This window comes from Eptatretus burgeri, chromosome 16, assembly GCF_056783735.1.
Source record: "Eptatretus burgeri isolate ZD-2024b chromosome 16, Ebu_testis_v1, whole genome shotgun sequence".
Lineage (NCBI taxonomy): Eukaryota > Metazoa > Chordata > Myxini > Myxiniformes > Myxinidae > Eptatretus > Eptatretus burgeri.
In genome coordinates this window covers 69337281-69361057 of record NC_140976.1, presented here as the reverse complement: position 1 = coordinate 69361057, position 23777 = coordinate 69337281, and the positions used below count along the sequence as shown (strand labels likewise).

At 43.1% G+C, this 23777-nt stretch overlaps 1 protein-coding gene across 1 annotated transcript in view; it reads right to left on the bottom strand.

Moving 5' to 3' along the window:
• The window catches only part of LOC147011263 (carbonic anhydrase 2-like), a 63670-nt gene extending 50849 nt beyond the window's left edge, over window positions 1–12821 (bottom strand). The window contains exons 1-3 of the mRNA XM_085860257.1: window positions 12747–12821; window positions 12442–12584; window positions 8328–8369 (exon numbers count right to left, since the gene is read on the bottom strand). Of these exons, the coding sequence (XP_085716383.1) occupies window positions 8328–8369; window positions 12442–12584; window positions 12747–12787 (226 nt within the window). The 5' untranslated portion in view covers window positions 12788–12821. The remainder of the gene's footprint in view (window positions 1–8327; window positions 8370–12441; window positions 12585–12746) is intronic.
• Between the last annotated feature and the right edge of the window lie 10956 nt (window positions 12822–23777).

Genomic DNA, 23777 nt, shown 5'->3' with positions numbered 1-23777 from the left:
GTCTCATTGACTTGAAATTTGAAAATAATTTGCAGATGAAGTCACTAAATTGAATGACTAATTGTTTTCGAGATCAACATAGGCCAAAAGGACAACATAGGCCGAATTTCGAAAATTGTCAATTTTCATTCAATTGACTTGAAATTTGAAGAGGAGTTGCATATTTGGTCATTTAATTCAACCACCAATTATTTTTGAGGTAAAATTTGTTTTATGGATTTTGCAAGTATCGTGCTCTACACGACGTCTTGTTCTTGTTTGTTACTTACGAAATCTAAAGATTTCGTAAGTATATTGATGACTTCCGTCCTCTGTTTGTGTGTTTGTTTGTGTGTGTGTGTGTGTGTGTGTGTGTGTGTGTGTGTGTGTGTGTGTGTGTGTGTGTGTGTGTGTGTGTGTGTTTGTTTGTAGGCACGATAACTCGAGAACGGAAGAAGCTACCAATGTCAAATTACACCACATGATTCAGGAGGGTGATGGCGAGCGCTGTAAGATTTTGGTCAAAATCGGTCAAAGGTCAAGGTCACAGTGAGGTCAAACATTCGATTTTTGATGGTTTGGTACAGAATCATCGTAGAAACTTCTGGTTTGCGTCGCTACCTTCTCTGGAGACATCTTTTATTAGACAAGGTCAGAGGTCAAGTTGACGATTTCGTAAGTACCAGTCTATGACTGCTTGCTTGTTTGTTTGTGTGCAGGATATCTCAAAAACTTGTGGACGGATCTGGATGAAACTTTGTGGACAGGTTCGGTGTGTGGCAAGGACGAACTGATTAGATTTTGTTGAAGATAAGGATCCAACTACGAGAATTTTTTTTAAGTGATTCTTCACCATTGAGAGATAGGGCCAAAAACGATATGCAGCACAATATCTCAAAAAGTTATGGACGGATTCGGACGACACTAGGTGGACATGTTGGGTGTGTGACAAGGAAGAATTGATTCGATTTTGCTTAAAATCTGAATCTGAATCTGGATACGAGAATTATTTAATTTTTAAACCGATTCGTCACCATTGAGAGATTGAGCCAAAGACGATATGTATCATGCTTTTACAAAAATGTATTGGGACCGATATGTTCTCGTGGATCAGGCATTATGTGGCGGAGGTATGCGCTCCACCGAGTGCCCTTGAAGTTTACACCATGTTTTGTTGCCTGTTGATGTAAATGTCTTAATGCTCCTCTGATATGTATCTTCATTTTCTATTGTTTCAGATTATTCATAACCACGTGTGTTGAGGTTACAATTTTTTAAAAAAATGTTCCCCATGAAATTGAGAAAGCAACCCCATTGCTATCGTGTGAAATGTGTTGATTGCAAAGAAGAAATGCACTCGGACTACCAAGAAAGGCATGCCAAAAAGGCGCGCAATGGCTTGAAGTGCACGGTCGATTGGCATCCTCCACTCACGAGGCACGTGGCCGGCCCATTGGCTTCCTCCACTCACGAGGCTTCCTCGCTGAGAGAATCTGGTGAGCATGATCAGCATCAGGAAAACGGGCCACATGTCCATACAACCCGCAGATGATGCTCACGGACTATGCAGGTCACAAATCTCATTTGAGTCTCTCAGCAACCGCTCATTGGACACAAAGCCAGACTCGCGATAGCCAAGGATTCTCCGAAGAGACCTGGTACCAAAGGAATTAAGTCACCATCTCAGATCCCTGGTCAGAGTCCAAGTCTCACATCCGTAAAGCAAGACTGGAAGAACCAAGGAACTGAAGACTCCGACTTTAATCATCCTGCATAGGTACTGGCAGCACCACACCCCATGATCAAGTGAATCCATGACTCCAGAGGCCCGATCCAGCCGTCTATTGATCTCTGGCTCACAGCCAGCAGAGACATGAATATCACTGCCAAGGAAAGTGAATCTCTCTGTGACCTCAACATCCTCAACACAAACAGGTACAGACAAGACAGCATAATCCAATATGCCACTGAACGCCTGGATCGTAGTTTTTACCCAGGAAACCCGGAATCCCAGCAGCTCTGACTCCTCATTCAGCACCTCGAGGGCCCCCAAAGGGATATCCAGAGTCGATACAAATTACCCTGTGAGGAGGACAAGAATCACTTGACCACAGGTGATGCTCTACCCTCTCAAAGATTCCTTGCACATAGGCCTCCTTGTCCACCCTCAGCGCACATACAGTTTTACACCTCAACTCCTTGAACAGCTCAGCTCTGCCACCCAGCCTGGACCTGCGACTCTGGTAACTGGTATCCAGTTTCCCTTGACAGACAAAATTCTTCTTCGTCCTACGTTGAGTTCCAAGACATCCACCGGCAACATCAAGGATGGTGGTCTTGAAGGCACTATACGACTCTTCAGGATTCCCCAAATCACGCAGACCCCCACCAAATCCCTACTCAGCCTGTTCGTAAACTCCTCAGCTACCCTCTCATCCTTGAGCTTGCCAACATCCAGCCTAGGCTGAGATGGTACCATCCTCCCAGATTTGAGCTCCTACTTCAGAGTTGCTACCACAAGCCTGTCTGTGGTCAATATTGAGAAACTGAGCACTTCGGTAGGCCCTGCAGTTCTGGATCATCCTCCAGCAACCATCAACGAGCACATGGTCAATCCCCCTTTGCCACACCGCCAGCGTTGGAATTCCAAGTCCAGCGATGAGCCTGTGGGTGCTGAAAAGATGAACCAGCCACCCAAAATCCATGACTTCTTGCAAAATCAATCAAAATCGGTGTAACCACCCACCATGGTCTCGCCACTATCCGGTCTCCAAACCTCAGAGAGTGCTGCAATACCGATGTTCAAATGTTTGAGCTCAGATGATAACAGAGACAGGTGATCATTCTCTCTTTGGGATAGGACATTCCAGGCACCCACCCAAAGAGACCACCGTCTGGTGCATGACACGTCGGCCTCCTTGTCCACCACCCTGACACACACGACCACAATCCGACCCGGGAAGATTACCCCATGGTTTTCCTCCTATCATCAAAGAGTGGGGGTCCAGAGGCTTTGCCCCAATCCTGTCATCCCGTGATTTGCTCTGCGAAGGGAAGCTGCACAGGAGGTACTTCCACAGAGTGGGTTTTCAATTTTCTTTGTGTTTTTCGATGGTTTGTGGAATGAAGGGTTTTACGGTGGCCAGAGTGCAAATCTTCCACCAACCTCCTTAAAACAAATAACCCAACTACAGGAGGACGTCCACAGACACAGTTGGGCATTTGAAATGGATGGCCATTGGCTCACAAGGAGCCCCTCCTGCTCACAAGGAGCCCCTCCACTCTTTGACAGGTTTTGCTTTAAATCCTGCTGGGTGTCCGTATCTATACACCGTCCTCAACAGAAATCCTGGTGGGGGAGAACGGTTTATGCCTGGTGTTTGCTCTATGGTGAGGGTGGTGGGCTTGGGATCCTAGGATTCTAAGTTCAAATCGCACTCTGCTGTTGAATTAATACCAGGTGGGGGTTAACTCTGCCTGTCATCCTTCCGAGGTCAGCAAAATGAGTGACTGCTTAGGTAGCACCAACGCTCTTCACATAGTATGGTTCCAATGAATGGATGGATGGGAGATGGTTTAGTTGTTTCACCCAATAATGATATAAATCTAACTCCAGTCCTATTATTTTATACCTAATAAATCCCTTCTGCTTCTCCTTGATAGCATTCCTTATCGCACTACTCAACCACCCTGGTCTCTTTCTACTTCTAGTTTTACACCTCATTGGAATGTACTTCCTCTGCACTCCACATATTTGGTCTTTGAAGGTTTCCCATTTTTCTGATGCTCATTGTCCTGTTGTTAGAGTCTCCCAATCTCCATCACCCAATTCCCTCCTTACACCCTCAAGGCTTACCTTCCTGAAATCTAATAGCCTTACCCTACTATCCTGAACTCTAACCCTCAACAGACTCTTTCACACACAATGTTGTGGATTACTTGCTCCTAAATGCTCCCCAACCTCCACCTCCTCCACCATATTGGGATTGTTACTTAAAAGGAGGTCTAACACTGCACTCCCCCTCGTGGGCTTATCTACAAACTTGGTTAAAAAGCAATCCTGGACTAAAACTAGGAAATCCTCATCTGCTCTTCACTTTCCCTGTTCCTGGACCCAATCTATCCCTGGCGAGTTAAAATCCCCCATAATCAATACTCTTCCCCATACCACATGCCCTTTTGAATTTTCAGGTTCTCCTCATTCCTCCTCCTTCACACTGAATCCTTATAAAAGCATTACAGTCTCTTCATTCTGCCTGTTCCTCCACACCTGAAGCACTATAAAAGCATCATGTACTCATCATTCCTCCTCTTCATTTATGGCATGATATTTCAAATTCTTATGGAATGTTGTGGCAAAACTTGTGGTTGAGTTGGGTAGGTGACAAGAATAAGCAGATTAAACTTTGGTTCACGTCCGAATCCAGACTTGGCCAATCAGTGGAATACAAAACAAAAACTAATCAGCCTGGAGGAGGTACGTACTCCACCAAATGCCCTTTTACTTTAAAATGTTTTTCTTACTTGTATTCTAGTGGGTTCTCATCAAGTGCATTTCCTTTTCAAAAGGCCAAAGATTGTTGTTGAGAATTCCAGATCTTTAATCGGTTGCCAAAGCGATGTTTACTTTTGCCAAAGTATGCACCTTCTGCTCGGTGACGTTCGAAGGGTTCTTACAGTCATGGAAATAGTGCAAAGAAGAGTCTGAATAATGGCCTGGACAACAACAATGATCTGTCAATCATGCCACACAACCATGTGCTCGCTGCTATGGTGCACCTTCAAACCAATCATAAAGTGTGTATCGTGAAATATGGATAGCAACAATGCCTTGTGACTGGTCTCCGGAAATGCAAGCCAAGCTCGTGGGGGAAGATTTCCATGAATTACATACGAACTCCCACACTGGAACCTTCAAATAAATGCACAAGTGAGATGATTGGAATTCAACTATTACAAAATAACTAAAAAAAGTAGCAAAATAAAAATTATATATAAACCTTTCAAACAACTAATTGTCTGATTAATTAGAACTAAAAGAAATGAAAAGAAGATTGATCAACGTTGTTGAGGCAATTAAATGGTGAAAAGAAGATTAACCCTTTAATTGCCCAAACATTGCAAATATGGGACCATCTGCACACAAGGGAGGAAGTGAACATTGCAGGGAGAGTACAGAATAAACAAGAAAAAGAGCAATCAGAGATTGTAGACCCTCATCATAACTTGTTTTGTGTGGTGTTTGTGTACTGGTGTGTTCCGTAATTAATAAGAGACATAATTGGAACTGCCACTTTATAACTGCTGGCAGTGATGACCGGGTACCAAGACTAACCGCTTTGATGGAACCCCACTTTGATGGACACCTGACCCTGACCCATGACGTTTTTCATTATTATTCAATTGAATTTAGAATGGAATTAAAATGAATTCAATTAAAATCAAATTGAAGACGAAATAGGTACAGTCATGTATTGGAGTAATTAGAAGGAACCCAAACAAGCAAAAAGCAAAGATGAAGTCATCAGGAGGAACCTGGATAGGATTAACATTTCAGCTGATTCTCCTCTACCCTCAAACCCATCCAGGCACAGCCAAGTGAGCCTTCTTCCAAAAAATAAAATAAAATAGAAAAAAAAAACAAACAGAACCCAGATCAAAAAAAGAAAAAAACTCTGGCTGCCAGACCATGTATCTGATGAAGTTGGAATTTAAAACTTACATTCCCCATCTCTCCTAGATCACAATTGTGAAGTTTCATGTCGATTGATGAAGTGGTTCCAGAGAAAACTTAATTTAATATTTTTCTTCAATCCAATATGACTGCAAAACCATGTGACCTATCAATTATTCCTTAACAAACTGTACACTCAAGGCTTGGGAAACATTTGTGTGAAGTTTCTCCTCGATCTGTCCAGCCATTCTGGGGAAGGAGATTTTTTAAAGTTTTAGGTTAAATCCAATGTGGCTGCCAAACCATGGAATCTATGAGATCATACGTGAACCTTTTGTTCCTCATGGATAGGTGATCGTGTGTAAAGTTTCGCTTCAATCTGTTCAGCCACTTCAGAGAAGATTTTTGAAGGTTCTGTTTTTTTAAACAATATAGCTGCTGAATCACATGACCGATGATGTCATTAATTTTTTTCTGGGGACCATTTTATCAGATGTAGTGTTCTACATTTGTAGATTATGATGTCATAATGAAGGCACATATGACGTCATGGAAAAAAAAAATCACACTTATTCCCCATGACGAGTACTTTCTGTGTGCCAAGTTTCAATTTTTCCCTTGGTGCAGTTTCAAAGATACAGAGGTCCAATTTTTTCCCCGTTTTTGACAACACCAAGCCTGGTGTTGGCGCAGTGGTTAGGGCAGCGGCTTGGGAGCCAAAAGGTCCTGAGTTCAAGCCCCGTTCGGCCACTGAATTAATACACCAGGGGGTTGACTCAGCCTGTCATCCTTCCGAGGTTGGCAAAGTGAGTACCAGTGTACTAGGCCGGTGTATGCCTAGGTTAGAATAGGTGTACCAGATCCCTGTGTCTTAAGAGGCGACCAGGGTTGTGTCAGGAAGGGCATCCGGCGTAAAACATGTGCCAAATCATTATGCGGATCATACGGATGATCCGCTGTGGCGACTCCTAACGGGAGCAGCCGAAAGAAGAAGAAGAAGAAGACATGAGTAATAGCACCAAAGGTGAAAATTTCGTCTCAATCTGCCAAGAGGTTGCGGAGAAAAATATGAAAAGTCTGTGCAGACAAACAAACGAACCCAAATGCAATACCCTCTCCTTTGGCGAGTGTAACGAGACATTTTTGCGTACGGGATAAATAAACATTTTTGTGTACAGGAAAAATAGACCACCTGAAATTGTGGCTGGTTCCTCAATATTTTTAGTTTTATTCTCCATTTCTAAAATTAGGATCTCTGCATGGCTGCTTATCAACTGATTAGCAATACCACAATGAGGTCAAAAAAGGTTACAAATATGCTTGAACTTCATTCATCATCACAATGCAGCCTGTGGCTTCTGATTGCATCATTGATGGGTGCACGACCATGCTGCTGCAGGTTAGATCAGGAATTTGAAATTTATTCAGGCTGCCCGCAACAGCTCGCCCCCTCTTCCTGAAGGGCACTGTGGTATCATTAACATCCACCAACTAATGCTGGCAGATGGGACACCCGGCTTCATGTCCATCCGGGGGACCGCACACAATGAAGCCTTGCATTGTCTGTGACGCATCAGGATGATGGTTTACAAGTGAAATTTGTTTCACTTCAGGATGACGGTAACAGGATGACTGGCCGATCTGAGTGAAATTTGGCAACAACGTTACTTTCCTGACCAGTAACAGGAATTTCAAAGCTGTTCCAGTCACATGACTTTTAGTAGGTCAAAATGTCGATTTAGTCAATTTCTTCAAAAATCTTCTCCAGACTTATCAGTCAGAATGCTACCAAATCTGGGTTACAACATTAAGACACGGTTCTGATGTTAAATTGTGAATGCCATACTGATCAAGTGACCATAAATGTGTTAAAATGGCAGTCCCACAAATTACTTCCAAAATATTCTCCTGATCCACCACTCAGAATTTTACCAAATTTGGGTGACAACATTATGCCAGGGTAGGAATGTTAAATTGTGGAAGTCATGCCAATCACGTGACTGGAAGTGTGTCAAAATGGCCGACTTCATCAATTTTTGGGAAAAATCTCATAAATTCCTTCAGAAATCTTGTTCTACAAACCCACCAGTCCTAATTCTACCAAATTTGGGTCACATCATTTGGATATGGTCCTGATGTTAAATTGTGCAGGCCATGCAGAACACATGACAAAGAGTGTGTCAAAATGGTGGTTGCGCAAATTCCTTCCAAAATCTTCTTCTTGAGACCCACTAGTCAGAATGCTACCAAATTTGGGTTACAACATTAGGCCAGGGCTCACATAAACTCGATGTCCAGTGTTTCTATTTTTTTACAGGGACTGTCAGGTTTGAGAAGAGCAAACAAAATTATTTGTTTTTGAAGAAACGTTTAACAACCCATTCGTAGTAGTGCCAGACAGCTGTAAGTGAAAATATATTTCAGGAGCCAGGGAGGGAGTAATCCCTCCATGAGGTTGTTTGGAAATGGCACAGCTAAATATAATAGCCAAAGCATTCAATGTGAAATCTATCTCTGATAACAAACTGCAGCAAAGATACCTGTCCAAAGCACTTACAGCATTCCCATCTTCAATCAACGTTTCTCTACTTCATTACCCGTCTTTGATAACCTGACGTTATGGCATTTCGAGGTTCAACTTCAAAAAACAAACATAGGAAACTGCAAGACTCACCACAAGATTTGTTTTGTCGATCATAACACCATTTATGATGATCTGTAGAAATGGAAAAATAAAAGCAAGATACAGTCAGTATCAGTGTGACCACTCCTTGGCTTTTTTCACAAGACCTTGGCTATTCGTTGTTCACCTTGGCGTCTTGGTTTTCTTGGCGTATAGGTTTTCTAATGTCATTGCTTTTCCGAAACCTTGTGAATTATTGGCTTTTTTCATTGGCTCACCTTGGCATTTATGAAAATGAGGAGTGGTCACACTGGTCAGTATAGCCATTGACAAACACAATCAAAACCAGATAAGAGACTTCAAGGGAATGAGCACTTTGCATAATTGTTCCAATCAAGTATGCAAAGATGGTAGAAATGGACCAGTAGGTTACCCTTTAAAAATGGTATGTTTATTTATCTCACCCACGACACACAACAGTCTCACCCACAATGCTTACAAAGGCAACGTACACCTGGGCAACCTGGCAGGGTGTCCTATTTCTTTTGGAATAGTGATGGAGATCAACCGAGTTAATGCGGGGATGTTTTAGAGCCGGAGAGGCATGAGATCCATACAGCCATTGAGTGCAATGATATTTACAGCATGACAAAGTCGAGGCTCATGGAGGAGCGTAAAAGATGGTGGATGACAGGCCTTTGCCAAACATAGAAGGGAAGAAGTGGATATTTGGACGTACAAAGATGAGTACCCGCCACTACACCAAACAAAAAGGCAGTCATTTATAGCAGGATTTAACTGTTCATATTGAAAATCATGATGATGAACACAAAACACAAAATAAACAGAATTCAGTATGAGGTATTCCAAGATAAAATGTCAGAACATGTCTAGTTTTGATATACTGTAGGAATATGAGTGGGGCCTCCACAGCGACGAAAAGAGAAATATGCCTCTGGAATGCTCGAAGTATTCATGGAATATGGACACCACAACAGTAATGATCTGTACCATGAGATCGATACAATGCATTCAAAATGGTGTACACCATGTTGCAGCAAACATTAATGGCACTGCCCCAGACTCATTTTAATGGGATCCAATTGTACCAAAAGTCAAGTTAATCCAAAACCAAACTCATTAAAGATGAACAATTAATGAAATCAACAAGATGTTCATTGTGGTAAGCGAGGGGAAGCTGAACATTTTGGGCATTAACACTTCATCAGAGCAACACCAGGTTAATTTCCCTCCGAGATAAAAACAGGTTAATCTCTCCCTCAGATAAAATCAGGTGAATCTCTCTCGAAGAAAAAACAGGGTTTTTTTTTGTTTGTTTTTGTATACCTTGTCGAGGCTCGTGTGAGAGCGAACACACAAAGCCATATTGGATGTGCAAGCGGGCCGAAACCATGTTGGAAAAAGTTCCCCAGGGGTAACCTGAGGAACGTAGTAACCAAAAATAATTGAAATCAGATAAGCGGTTTTCCATTTATTACAAAAAACTTTTTTTTTCAAGATGGCCGCCCCAGTCGGCCATCTTGTATCCGGCTGTGCCCAAAATCAATAGGGTTCTTCCTTTTCAGGTGGTACATGTGTGACCCAAATTTAAAATCGATATGGTGAACAGTTTATGAGTTATCGCACTCACAGCTATAAATGTTGACACCCAGCCGGACGAACGGACAGACGGACGGACGGACGACCCGGGTGACAACAATATCCCCCTTCCGCCACGCGGCGGGGGATAAAAACACGATCGTACACTGAGGGGAACGATGGGTAGGCCTCAAGCACTCGGTAAGACAAGGTCGACGAAAACTCACAAAATAGCACAATTTTTGAAACAAAACCGAACTAGGAACACACAGTAACATGTTGGTGAGAAAATAAACAGTTAAAATGGGACAGATAACGACCGGAAACTTAACTTTGAGATCGACAGCAGAGAGCCCTGAAGGAGACCTGCCAACGCTCCAAACCCAGAACCGGAAGGTTAATCTCCCTCTGAGATAAAAACAGGCTAATCTCCCTCTGACTTAGTTGATGTCAATTTTTTTGTATACTTAGTCGAGGTACATGTAAGAGCTAGTACACTGAATGGATCAGGATATAACAGACAAAATCAGGATGCAAAACATGCATGCATGGGGTGGACAAGATGGACACAGAAGATCATGGGGTGGATAAGATGGACACAGAGGATGCATAGGGTGGACAAGATGGACACAGAGGATGCGTGGGGTGGAAAAGATGGATACAGAGGATGCGTGGGGTGAACAAGATGGATACAGAAGGAAACTCCAAGGGGGTGTTGTAGGTGGATAGGGGTTCAGGTGTGCCAAAGAAGGTCTTTGAACGATGGAGGATCCCCAATCAACCAAAATGTGGTTTGCCCAAGAAAGACCATGGCCGATAGTGAGACCCAGGATTTTGAATGACTAAAAGTTCCTCAAGATGATTGTTAAGAAAGCAGATAGGAGGGTTTGCCAGACCGTCCTTTTGGAGAGAGATACTTAGAGTGTGAGATTTGTGAAGATTCAAAGACATATTCCAATTCATCCTAATGTGCGTAATCTGCAAGGAAAGGTGTTCATTATTTAATACATTGTAATAATGTAATGGAGGTGCAATGAGCGTTATCAATATATGATAATACATTAAACCTTTCAACAACAAAGGTAAACATCGATAGCAGAATGTTTGAACACTGAGGTTCCATTGCAGGGTTAACTGGCTGTTTAGACTGATATTGACCCAAAGCAGCGGTGGTGGACCCACCGTTTGGAGAGGTACTGGGCCGAAAGGGTTTCATCATCCTTGAAGAAAGGAGGGAAGCTGATTATCGGGGTGGTTGGACAATCAATATATTGCTTACAGGTTAATAAATTTGTTACTTTCGGTTAAGCACCGGTATTGACGTTTGCAATGAAGATAAAGTTGAGTATCGGGTGTTGTAGAATTAGTATCGTTTATAAACGGCCGAACCGTAGTACCAAGAATCCCCAAATCTTGAGTGTAGGTCCTTCAGAATCTGGACAAGGGTTCAAACTTCCACACGTTGGCCTTGATGTCCGATTTGAGGCCACCAAAGGCCGCAATACCGTGTATATTGGGAGATAGCAAAGGTAGCGACCATGAGGCCAATAACTCTTTGCAGCTTTTCAATGTCCAACACGTTAGGAAACCCCCAACGGTAAAAGGTCTCTGTGCCGCCCATGGTAGTGTTCAATAAATGAAGTGATTTGTGAGGAACAGATGAATGAAAAAACGCTTGGTATGTCGAGGTGTGTGCATGGTGCGTGTTGAGGTGTGTGTGGTGTGTCGAGGCGTGTGTGTGTGGTCTGTCGAGGTGTGTGTGGTGTGTCAAGGTGTGTGTGTGTGTGTGGTGTGTCAAGGTGTGTGTGTGTGTGTGTGTGTGTGTGTGGTGTGTCGAGGCGTGTGTGTGTGGTCTGTCGAGGTGTGTGTGGTGTGTCAAGGTGTGTGTGTGTGTGTGTGTGTGTGTGTGTGTGTCGAGGTGTGTGTGGTGTGTGGTGTGTCGAGGTGTGTGTGTGTGGTGTGTCCAGGTGTGTGTGTGTTGAGGCGTATGTGGTGTGTCGAGGCGTGTGTGGTGTGTCAAGGTGCGTGTGTGTGTGTGTCGAGGCGTGTGTGGTGTGTCAAGGTGTGTGTGTGTGTGTGTGTGTCGAGGCGTGTGTGGTGTGTCGAGGTGTGTGTGTGTCGAGGTGTGTGTGGTGTGTCAAGGTGTGTGTGGTGTGTGTGGTGTGTGGTGTGTCCAGATGTGTGTGTGGTGTGTCCAGTGGTGTGTCCAGGTGTGTGTGGTGTGTCAAGGTGTGTGTGGTGTGTGGTCTGTCGAGGTGTGTGTGTGTGTCGAGGCGTATGTGGTGTGTCAAGGTGCGTGTGTGTGTGTGGAGGCGTGGGTGAGTTGTGTATGTGTGCGTATGCACACCAACATCGGGGTGTATAAATGAGACAAAAGATCCCCTGTACACTCATTTCCACGTGTTTTCATCGTACTCGTGTGTTTGTGCATTCAGATAAAGCGATGTTGATCGTAAATCAGCATAATTGGATGGAGTGTAGCTGGTGTGAGGTCGGTGTGTGTGTGTGTGTGTGTGTGTGTGTGTGTGTGTGTGTGTGTGTGTGTGTGTGTGTGTCTGACACTCACCGGCCGCCCGCACACTGATCTGGGCAAGTGCACAGAGAAAGAGGAAGAACAGCACAGGGGTCCGCATTGTCCGTGCAAAAGGACGAGTGATCCGAGCAACACAAAGATTCGCGTACGTGGAGCCACGCTCGGTGCAGCTTCGCCTGTGGGATGGATAAACAGGATTGATGAGGGAACCACGAGGGGTCTGCTTCAGTCCATGCGCCCGCTGACTTTTCCCTCCCCTCCCCCCCCCACGACCCCCACCCCCTGTTGCATTATCCCCCACACTCCAATATCCCTCTAACATCCATTAAAACCCTCACACTTCAGGAAAGATGCTGGTGAAATGCAAGGAAAAACCCATGAGAGCACGCTCTGAGCCCACGCTTTTGGTTTCCCAACCGCAACCGCCACCCAACTACTGCTTGGAGACGATGAAAATTATTCTCACATGCAATAAACATGTCACAAAGTCGAACATACCGGGTTTCTGTGCAAACACCTTCCTTTTACCTTAAATATTTAATCATCATCATCATCATCATCATCATCATCATCCTCATCATCATATATCCTCACTATGCAGCAAATACAAGGAAATTTGGATTAAAAATAGAAACGTTGCTATGTTTTCCACTATTGTGATGATTTTCAAATAACCGTTTGGACACCAATCGAAGTCGCAAAGGATAAGAAACAAGAACGACAATGAGAGAGGAAGACAACTTTTACAAAAGCAAAGCACGTGTCCAAACATCCTATCCAAGTATAGTACAAGTTACTATGATGTTGCCATCGATCTTGGCTCTGTGCAGCCTTTTGACACCTGTCCATGGTAAGGCAATATAACCTATTAACCTGTTAAATAAACAATATAACCTGATAAAATAACCAATATAACCTGTATAACAGAACCAATATAACCTGTATAATAGAACCAATATAACCCATTAAATCACCAATATAACCTGTATTATACAACCAATATTACCAGTTTAATATAACCAATATAACCTGTATAAAATAACCAATATAACTCGTTAAATCACCAATATAACCTGTTTAATAGAACCAATAAAAACTGTATAATATAACAATATACTGTAACCTGTTAAATAACCAATATAACCTCTTAAATAACCTATAATACCTACTGAATAACCAATTAAATAACCTACCAGGGTTAGTACAGTCCTGACTGAATGAAATTCCAGGAGTTTTCCAGGACAAATAGTCATTTTCAAGGAAACATAATGCTTGTGTTGTGTTGAACAATTTACTGATTGAAGGAACGCACAAAATTCTATAATCAGTCTTTTTTATTAATTGTTTTCATGATTGAACTGCAATACATGTAAGTAAAGGCAATTTCACCCAATACTGTTTTATTGTATGAAACATGAAAACATATATATTAATTAAATAACTATAAATCTTTGCTAACAAAACAAAACACTTTTGCATACTTTCTCAACTTTTTTTTGCATAAACAAGCATTTACAAATATAATATATGTACGTATCTTAAAAGTCCTGATTGAACTGCAATATGTAAACTTAAAAGGCAATTACACACAATACTGTTTTACTGCATGAAACATGAAAACGTATATATTAATTAAAAAATTACAAATCTTTGGAAAAACAAAACTTTTACATACTTGTCTTAAAAGCCGCAATTAAGCTGCAATATTTAAAGGCAATTTCACACAACACTGTTTTATCATACAAGACGAGAAAATGTATATATTAATAAATCTGTGAAGAAAATACTTTTTACATACTTTCTCAGAAGTTTTTGCATTTAATGTCACTTGTTATCAACAAGTCACCTTTGTTGAACTGACTAGCATGTCATCTGTAAGTGCCACAAGCATTTACAGGTTTCTCAGAAGCCTAACATTTTCTATCACGTTTCTCTAACTCTATCAATTATTTTTATTTATTTTTGGAGGACTCTCTGAAACTGTTAGCTTTACTAACAAATGACAAATCTCTCCCTTTCTGCTCTCAATGAAAACTCGTCCACCATTTTTTGCATCGAGTCAATGTCTGTTTTGAGCCTTTTTTTGGCACGATTTTAAGTCCGATAATTCTTCTTCTATCTTTCGTTTTCTGTCCGAGACAGAGGCCAGCTGTATATTTCGCTTCTGCTCATCCAAGTAATCTTGGTACTTCCTTCATGCAGCTTTTGCAGAAAATAGCAGCTTCTTGTCGAGTTCAACTTTCTGCAACCCTCCGACATTGTGAAGATGATCACAGATTACTCTCTGGGCAATTAAGGACTCGTCTCTCAGATTTTCCACCTCAATTTCTCTGTTTATCGAGAAGCCCCTTTCAACTGTAGCCTGTCCATGGGACAGTAGCAAAAGTTGTCTCACAACCTCACACAGATAACTGAACTCCGGATTTTTTGCAATGTCTGCATGCCACAGATGGTCGAGGCGATCTTTCTTTCGATCGAAGTATGCGTGTTTGACTGAAGCGTCAGTGAGATATCTTGAGTACTGGTGGACAGTCTCATCGCCATTTTCTGGTGTTATCCACTTGGCGTCACAAAGGGCACTCACTGTTCTGCGCATGTAGTGGATGGCTACTTCCTTTTCGTTGAAATGCCTTGGGTCCAGACATGCTAAGTGTCTAGCAAGGGCATATTTAATTGGTGCCTTTTCAATCAGCTTTGACACTAATTCCACAAGAAGCCATCTGCATTCATTGCAAAACTCGAAAACTGCTCTATCGGATGCTTTCTTGGAGCAAACAGCTTCTTTCAGAGCTTTGTCAGCAGCCAGTCCAATGTCAATCTTGGACAGATCAGTGCAGTTGTCATCTTTTCTTACATCAAATGACGCCAGCTTTACAGGTGTGAGAGGTTCTGTGACTGAGTGCTTTACAAATCTCTGAAGTAAGCTTAGTATTAACTCATGCAAATCAAGTGAAATAAAAGGCAACAAGGGCCGATCATCTCGATAGGTTGTCAGGAATGGTGAAATTTCCTGGAATACGGCAAAGAAGAATTTCAATCTTGCCAGCGTGAGGGGGGTTTGAACAAATTTTTTCACAGAGGAAAAGGACTGGTTGTCGGGGTTAGCAACTGATTCTTTTCTCACTTCTCCAACATACTTGCAAACACTGTCCCGTATTTCTATCGTTCTTTGGGTGCAGGGTGAGTTGGCTAACCATCTTGTTTTGCAGAATTTTAGCGGTAGCTTGGTGCCATCTGTGACACGAAGATAGTCCTCTGCACGCAGGTGAGTCACGAAACAGGGTGTATAGGGCCCTTAAAAGTGAAGAAATTCCTATCTCCGACTTCGTCACGCCGGTCTGAAACGCACCATGGAGGATGTGCAGTCCACATGAGCCTACATCCAACAAGGATTTCACGGAATTTGCCTCCATTTGTGATTGCATGCTGCGATGGAACTTCCAATTCACGCTGGGCCCGTCCATGCTGATCTGTATCAGGTTGCGTGGATTTAAACCCTCCAAGGCGGTGTTAAATTCCTCAAGCATGCCATTAGCAGTACAATGGCCGACAAACTTCGAGTCCAAGTATCGTGATTTTACCTCATCATTGTCCCAAATACGGATGTAAAAATCCATCTGCTTCTACTGATTTTTTTTTAATTCAAGGACTCATCAAAGAGTAGTGCATAACTGCTGTTAACCTTTTGTTTCAGAAGCGCTTTGAAGTGCGGTGCAAGACCAAATACGTTTAAGTAGGAAGCATTCTTTTCTGCACATTGAAATTGTGATGCAATGCCGCTATCTGGGAACATCCTGTGAAAGAGTGTTCCAATACCTTGACAGGACCTGTATGATGGGTGGGACTCTATAACATGTAAAGTCCAAATAATCTCTACCTTCAGCACCTCATCCTTTGTGACAAAGTCCTGTATTGTTGTTGGTCTCGGTTGGGGTGCATCAAACACCCCCTTTTTGCGAAAGTTTGAAAAACATAACGGCAATAGGACAGATGTGTTCGAATACATGAAAAAAACATTTCTCATTTTTTTCCAGAATTTTCGGTCATCATCTTGGGGGTCCACATCGGGGTCAAAGTTCAGGCATGCAGCTCCTGCGCATTTTTCAGAATAAGCGTTATTTTTCACTGTATAGTGATCAAAACTTGTATCTGGTGGTGAAATAATTCTTACATATCGATGTACTGCTCCTTTGGTGATGTTCCAGTGAAATAGAGCTAATCAAATTTTCCGGAAAATTTGCCGGAGAAGCGGGAAACTGGTGATTTTCCCAGAAAAAGACAACAAAATAGTAACAAATGCCTCGGTTCTGTCAAATTCACGGCTTTATTACCCAGAATTATGTGTATTCATATGAAGGTACTCATATATCATTAATGATCAAGTTTCAAGTGTTTCCGGAGATTCAGATTTTCTTTCCTGTCATTCTCAGTGACTTGTTGCACATTCTGAAAATGTTCTTCAGACCCAGCTGCACCGAGACAGTCCATTCTGAGTTTTATTAGATGTTCAGCCGCATTAGTTACATTGAGTGCTTTGCTTTTAGATTTTGAATCCATATAGGCTGGAAGTGTTACCCACTCATTCACTTCATACCTTAAGAATGAATCGTCCAGTTCAACTTCTCGGAACACAAACCACGAATCAACCAAGACAAAGTCAAATAGGCTAGATGTCAAGTGAATGTCCTTGGGGAAGTGAGGCTTTCTGAAGTCTGTACCAAAGCGCCCAATAGGCAATAGTCCAAGTTCCTCTCTATCAGGCTTGACAGAGATGATACGGTCAGCCAGTCGACGCTTCTCTGCACTTGGAACATCCTCACTGAATAAGGCTAAGGACACAAACTCAGCTGTTAAGTAACAAAGATGAGGACAAAGTACGAGAGCGTGCCAGCATCACTCTAGTCCTTTCAACTAACCATTAGAACTGATAATGCAGGCAGTGTTTCTGCACTCATCACTCAGTGGTATGCAATAATTATCACCAGAGAAGTCAAATCATCTCAGAAAATCGTCCAAACTTTTACATTCATGATCTGCCACGTGTCAAATTCTCTGGGAAAACACAATTTCCGGGAAAAAAAAATACCATTTTCCAGGAAACTGTGCCAACAAATTACAAGCCAACCATGTTACAAACATCACCAAAGGAGCAGTACATTGATACGTCAGAATTATTTCACCACCAGATACAAGTTTTGATCACTATACAGTGAAAAGTAACACTTATTCTGAAAAATGTGCAGGAGCTGCGTGCCTGAACTTTGACCCCGATGTGGACCTCCAAGACGATGACCAAAAATTCTGAAAAAAAAATGAGAAATGTTTTTTTCATGTATTCGAACACATCTGTCCTATCACCGTTATGTTTTTCAAACTTTCGCAAAAAAGGGGGCGTTTGATGCACCCTAGTCTCGGTGTGGCAGTAGTTGCTGTGCTGGCTGGTGCCGGTCTTGCATCAACCTCCATCTGTGGATCCACTGTAACATAGTTCATATCACAATTTATTAAATACATCAGCAGTCATCAGTAATTCAAAAAAATATTTTCTAAATTCAATCCACAACTTTAAAATTGTTCCTTAATTGTTTTTTTATTTCACTAAATATCAGTAAGATTTATTTTCAGTCGGTTTGATTCCAAAGCCATAAACTTTAGAACAATTTATATGATAATAAATTGATTATCATAACCTTATTAATAATTTACCGCTTTACAATTTTCAATTAAGTACTTTATATAATTATATTATATTATAATCATAATTTCCTATCATTCAATGTTTATTTTATTTATTGGTTTTGTACCATTAAAATAAATTGAACGGTTTGTGTGTTTAAAAAATGAGGATATTATTTCACTCATCATTCATAACACTGGGCTGTGTTTGAAATATTTTTTTCAGAGGTCTGTTTTCTCAACGGTTCTCATATGCTTTTTTTTGCGTGCTGAATTCAGAAATGTATCTAATTTCGCTCAATCAGGTCAAGTTTTTATGCTATCTCAATTTTAAGGAAAAAAAAAAATCAAAATTTTTGTTTTTTTTAATTAGCATTTTTTTATTCAAAATCAGACTTGCATTGACAGAAAATGTACAAACTACATATATATATATATATATATATATATATATATATATATATATATATATATATATATATATATATATATATATATATATATATATATATATATATATATATATATATATATATATATATATATATATATATATATATATATATATATATATATATATATATATAGATATATATATATATATATATATATATATATATATATATATATATATATATATATATATATATATATATATATATATATATATATATATATATATATATATATATATAATGACACACCAGTACACTTAATGTGGAAGAAAGTGCCTTCTCAATTACTTTCATTTCAATTTCAGAAAAATATAGATAAATCGTTTCTGGCAGCACCTGTGCTGTGTCACGTGATTGGGTTTTCGTATATCATGCCTCGCCCGCTAGGGGTGGCAGGAGTGTACTTCTGGTCGCGCAATAAAGCGGAGTTGATGCTGGCCCGCGTGCTTCTTGCGTCCCACTGCACCTGGTACACTCTAGTTGGCTGACGAGGATGGTTGAATACGGACTTGTGCCCGTTTTCGACGGAGACGACTTCGAATTGTTTTCGGAGCAATTAGGATGCTATTTCCGCGCGAACGATGTGGTCGACGAGAGCAAACAGAAGTCGATCTTGCTCGCTTCGCTTTCGCCGGAGCATTATCGGCTACTGGGTGATTTAGTGGCACCGAACAGGCCCCGGGATGACGAGCTGTCATTTCGGGACATTGTGCAGAAGATGAAAGCACACATGGCGCCGGAGAAGTCATTACAGCTCGCTCGATTCCAGTTCGATCGCCTCTCGAAAGGAGCAGAGGAACGCGTCGCTGATTTTGTGGCGCGGATTAAGCATTCTTCCGTGGCCTGCAAGTTCACGGCGGGGGAGCGGCCAGCTCGGCTCAGAGATCGTTTTATTGCTGGTTTACGAGATGCGAAGATGGTTTCAGCGGTTTTACGGCTGAAGGGTGAAGCCATTACATTCGACTCGGCGGTCAGCACGGCTTCAGCGGTCGAGCAGACTCGCGGGGATGTTCGAGCCATCACCGGCCACGCGGGGTCGCGAGCACCCCGGGACGCGCGCACGACCTTCGATGCGGGTCGGACGTCGCCACGCGGCCGCGCGTGCGGCGGGGTGACCCCGCGGACATGCTTGGGATGTGGAGGTCGACACCTGTGCCGTGCATGCCCGTGTAAAGGCAACGTGTGTTTGAATTGTCACAAGGTGGGTCATTTGGCGCGTGTGTGCCGTGGGGCGACGGCCACCGTTAAGGTCATGGACGGCGATGTGCGAGGCGACTCGGGGCGACGGCGCGCCCGATGACGGTGGAAGTCGAAGTGAACAAAACGCCGATCACGTTCCAGGTCGATACGGGAGCAGCGGTGTCGCTCATAGGCGAGCAGACTGCGCGTAGACTCAACGGCCTGAAGCTTATCAGGTCAAACCTCACGCTGTTCATGTACACCCGCGAGAAGATAACGCCAGTCGGGATGGCAGACGTGTCTGTGCGGTACCAAGGCCAGGTCGCCACGCTTCGGGTGTACATCGTGCGGGGGAGGGGACCGTCTCTCCTCGGCCGAGATTGGATGGCCCGCATCAGGCTAGACTGGGCCGCAGTTCACCTTGTGCAACCCGTGCCGAGCCAGTGTGAGGATCAGTTGGAAGAGATTCTTCAAAGACATCAAGGGTTGTTTAGCGACGTCCTTGAGAAACTCAAGGGCATGGAGGCAAAAAACTCTTCTTGAAGGAGGGGGTGGTTCCTCGGTTTTGTAAACCGCGTCCAGTGCCGTATGCCCTGCGGGACAAGGTCAAGGGTGAACTGGATAGGCTGGAGGCCTGTGGAGTGATCAAACGGGTGTCGTGCTCGGATTGGGCCACCCCGGTTGTCACGGTGCTGAAACGGAATGGAGACGTCCTGTTGTGCGGGGACTTCAAATCCACGGTTAACCCGGGGCTCAGCGTGGAGCAATATCCATTGCCGTCAATCGATGAAATATATGCGCGATTGGCGGGGAGTCAATACTTCACGAAGCTAGACCTGCGTGATGCATATTTTCACCTGCCGATGGATCCCGGGAGTAGTGAGCTTTTGACAATCAACACGTGTCAAGGACTCTATCGATATACCCGACTCTGTTTTGGGATTGCTTCGGCCCCAGCTTTGTGGCAGAAAGCCATGGATCAGGTTTGCATTGGCCTGCCTGCTCAGACCTACCTGGACGATGTGCTCATTGCGGGGAAAACTGCGGACGAGCATCTTGCGAACATTGCCCAAGTGCTGACAAAGCTAGAAGCGTGCAGCCTGCGCTTGAACAGGGACAAGTGCGCGTTCTTCAAGCAGCGCTTGGAATACCTCGGGCACATCATCACGCCGGAGGGGCTGTTGAAAGGTCCTCGGAAGGTGGAGGTGATTCAGCACATGCCACCGCCTCGCGACAAGACGCAGCTGCGCTCGTTCATTGGTATGGCCCAGTATTACCAAAGGTTCATGCTCGGGCTCAGCTCACAACTTGCGCCGTTAACGCGGTTGCTCAAGAAGGACGAGCGCTGGGTTTGGGGGCCTGCACACCAGGCGTCGTTCGACCTCGTCAAGCGGCTGCTCACAGAGGATACGGTCCTCGTGCACTACGAGCCTGCGCATCCGCTCCTATTGGCATGCGACAGCTCTGCATATGGCATCGGGGCAGTGCTCTCCCACAGGATGGACGATGGTTCCGAGCGGCCTGTTTGTTTTGCATCCCGGACCCTGTCCACAGCAGAGCGCGGATATGCCCAGATTGAGCGTGAAGCTCTCAGCCTCGTCTGGGGTGTGCGGAGGTTTCATCAATACCTGCTGGGGCGGCATTTCACTTTGCAGACGGATCACAAACCGCTTCAATTCATTCTGAAACCCGAACGCGGGGTGCCGGTGGTAGCAGCCGCGCGAATACAGCGGTGGTGTCTGTTTCTGGGTGCTTACGATTATGATATTCAGTTCCGAAGCACCGAGAAGCATGCTAACTGCGACGGGCTCTCTCGCTTGCCGTGTGCGGAGCGTCCAGCTGCGTCTGAGTTGGCCGACCGGGTCGATGTGTTCGCGCTGGGCCAGGTCCAAAGCGGGCCGGTCACGGCCAGGCAGGTCGCGGTGGAATCGGCTCGTGATCCGGTGCTTGCAGGGGGTCTTCGCCTGATGCTGTCCTACCCGGGGACGTCGAGCAGGCTGGGCGGTCGGGGGTGGCTGGTGTTGCGGAAAGTGCGAGTCCGGCGAGGGTGTCACCTCGACCGAGCCGGGAGGCGTCTGAGCCTGGGCTGTCTGGTGGCGCTGCCCATCCGAGGCGGGCCAGGGTGCGGCCGCGGTATTTGGAGGATTATGAGTGTTGATGGGTTTCAGACGGTCATGTTGTGATTGTCCGTTCATCGTGTTACGGGTCATTTTACGAGGGGAGGAGTGTGCTGTGTCACGTGATTGGGTTTTCGTATATCATGCCTCGCCCTCTAGGGGTGGCAGGAGTGTACTTCTGGTCGCGCAATAAAGCGGAGTTGATGCTGGCCCGCGTGCTTCTTGCGTCCCACTGCACCTCGTACACTCTAGCACCCAACTTTAGTTACTCCAGCAGTCGCTGTTTTTCTTCGTTTTTTAATGTTGAATTTCACATTAACGGTACTTGTGCTTCATTTTTTAAATATATTTTGTACATTTTCTGTCAATGTAAGTCTGATTTTGAATTAAAAAAAATGCTAATAAAAAAACAAAAATTTTGATTATTTTTTTTCCTTAAAATTGAGATAGCATAAAAACTTGACCTAGTTGAGCGAAATGAGATACATTTCTAAATTCAGCATGCAAAAAAACATATAGGCATCGTTGAGAAAACCTAGACCTCTGAAATGATGCAGACCAGTGTAATCATTCTAGGGGAGACAACCCGTTATACTGTTATTTTAGCTGTGCTAAGTCTATCTCCCTTGGTTACAAAAAGTCAAATCTATAAACTGGAATTTTTTGTGATGTGTTCATTGAAATTTAATTACGGCAGATGCGTTTTACGCTTAATAGTTTATTTCATAAACAAATATCCATGACGATATCTGCTGGTGCCGATCGCAGATCCAAAAAAATTCTGTAATTCGCGAACGGGAATCGGCCGCCGTCTGCTGCATCAAGCGCACGTGTTTGGTTCCCTTGGCATGACTTTTGAGCGTGCTTTCTCCCATTTTCGAAATATCTACATCTTTCTTGCACACATGACATCTTGCTTTGTGGATGGACACCCTTTATAGCCAATCCCGATAGTCGGGATGGCTGAGCCATGTGGTGTTGAAATAACAAACTTTGGACATTTTGCTTCTCCGTTCTGCAGCTGAAAAGTTTCTCCACGCAGAGACGTTCATGCAGTTACTCAATATTGAAGTCAATATGCGACTGACAGGGAGATTACTGTGGCATCATCGATCAACAACCAATTAATTGTTAGAGCATATATTTCCAATGCTTTTCATTGGTTGATATTTTATTACACTTTACAACCGCATACAGAATCAATGAATATAACCCTAATCCAGGTCAATCAATTGTTTGGCGGAAAAATGACCGATGTCGGCTTATTTTCTTACAAAAATAAAATAATAAAAAGAGGATATAAATATGTAAGGGACAGTGCACACAAAAAGGTTTATTTTCCAGGAGTTTCCAAGAGTTTCTTCTTTTTTCCAGGACTTTCAAGTACTGGAAAATGGAATCTCATTTTCCATGAAATTCAAGGAGTTTCAAGGAGTGTGCGAACCATGCCGATAATACCTACTGAATAACCTATTAAATAACCTATAATACCTTCTGAATAACCAATATAACTTGTAAAAATAATCAATATAAGGCTCAAAGCACATAACTTGAGACCACCCCACTTTTCAGTAATGACTTCCTTTTACTACATTAATACTCTCTAGTACAGCAATGTACTGACCTGGAATTAGTCTAATCTTATAGTCCAGACTCTGACCATTCTTAAAATGTTTGGGTTGGAGGGTCTATCTTGTGAAACAAAAATTTTACAATGTCACGAATTTCCAAAATAAGTGGAAATCAGCACTTTTCATGGTGCATAGGCTAAATTTGTATGATGTACAATTTTTTTTTAGGTATTAAATGATCCAGTCTTTATGATTTTGAGGTATTCATGATTTAATATGATACCCAGTGAGAAATTAGAGCAATAGGAATAGCTTTGGAATGAAAAGTGAGCGTTTTTTGACGATTTATTAAAAAAAAAACTGCAATTTCA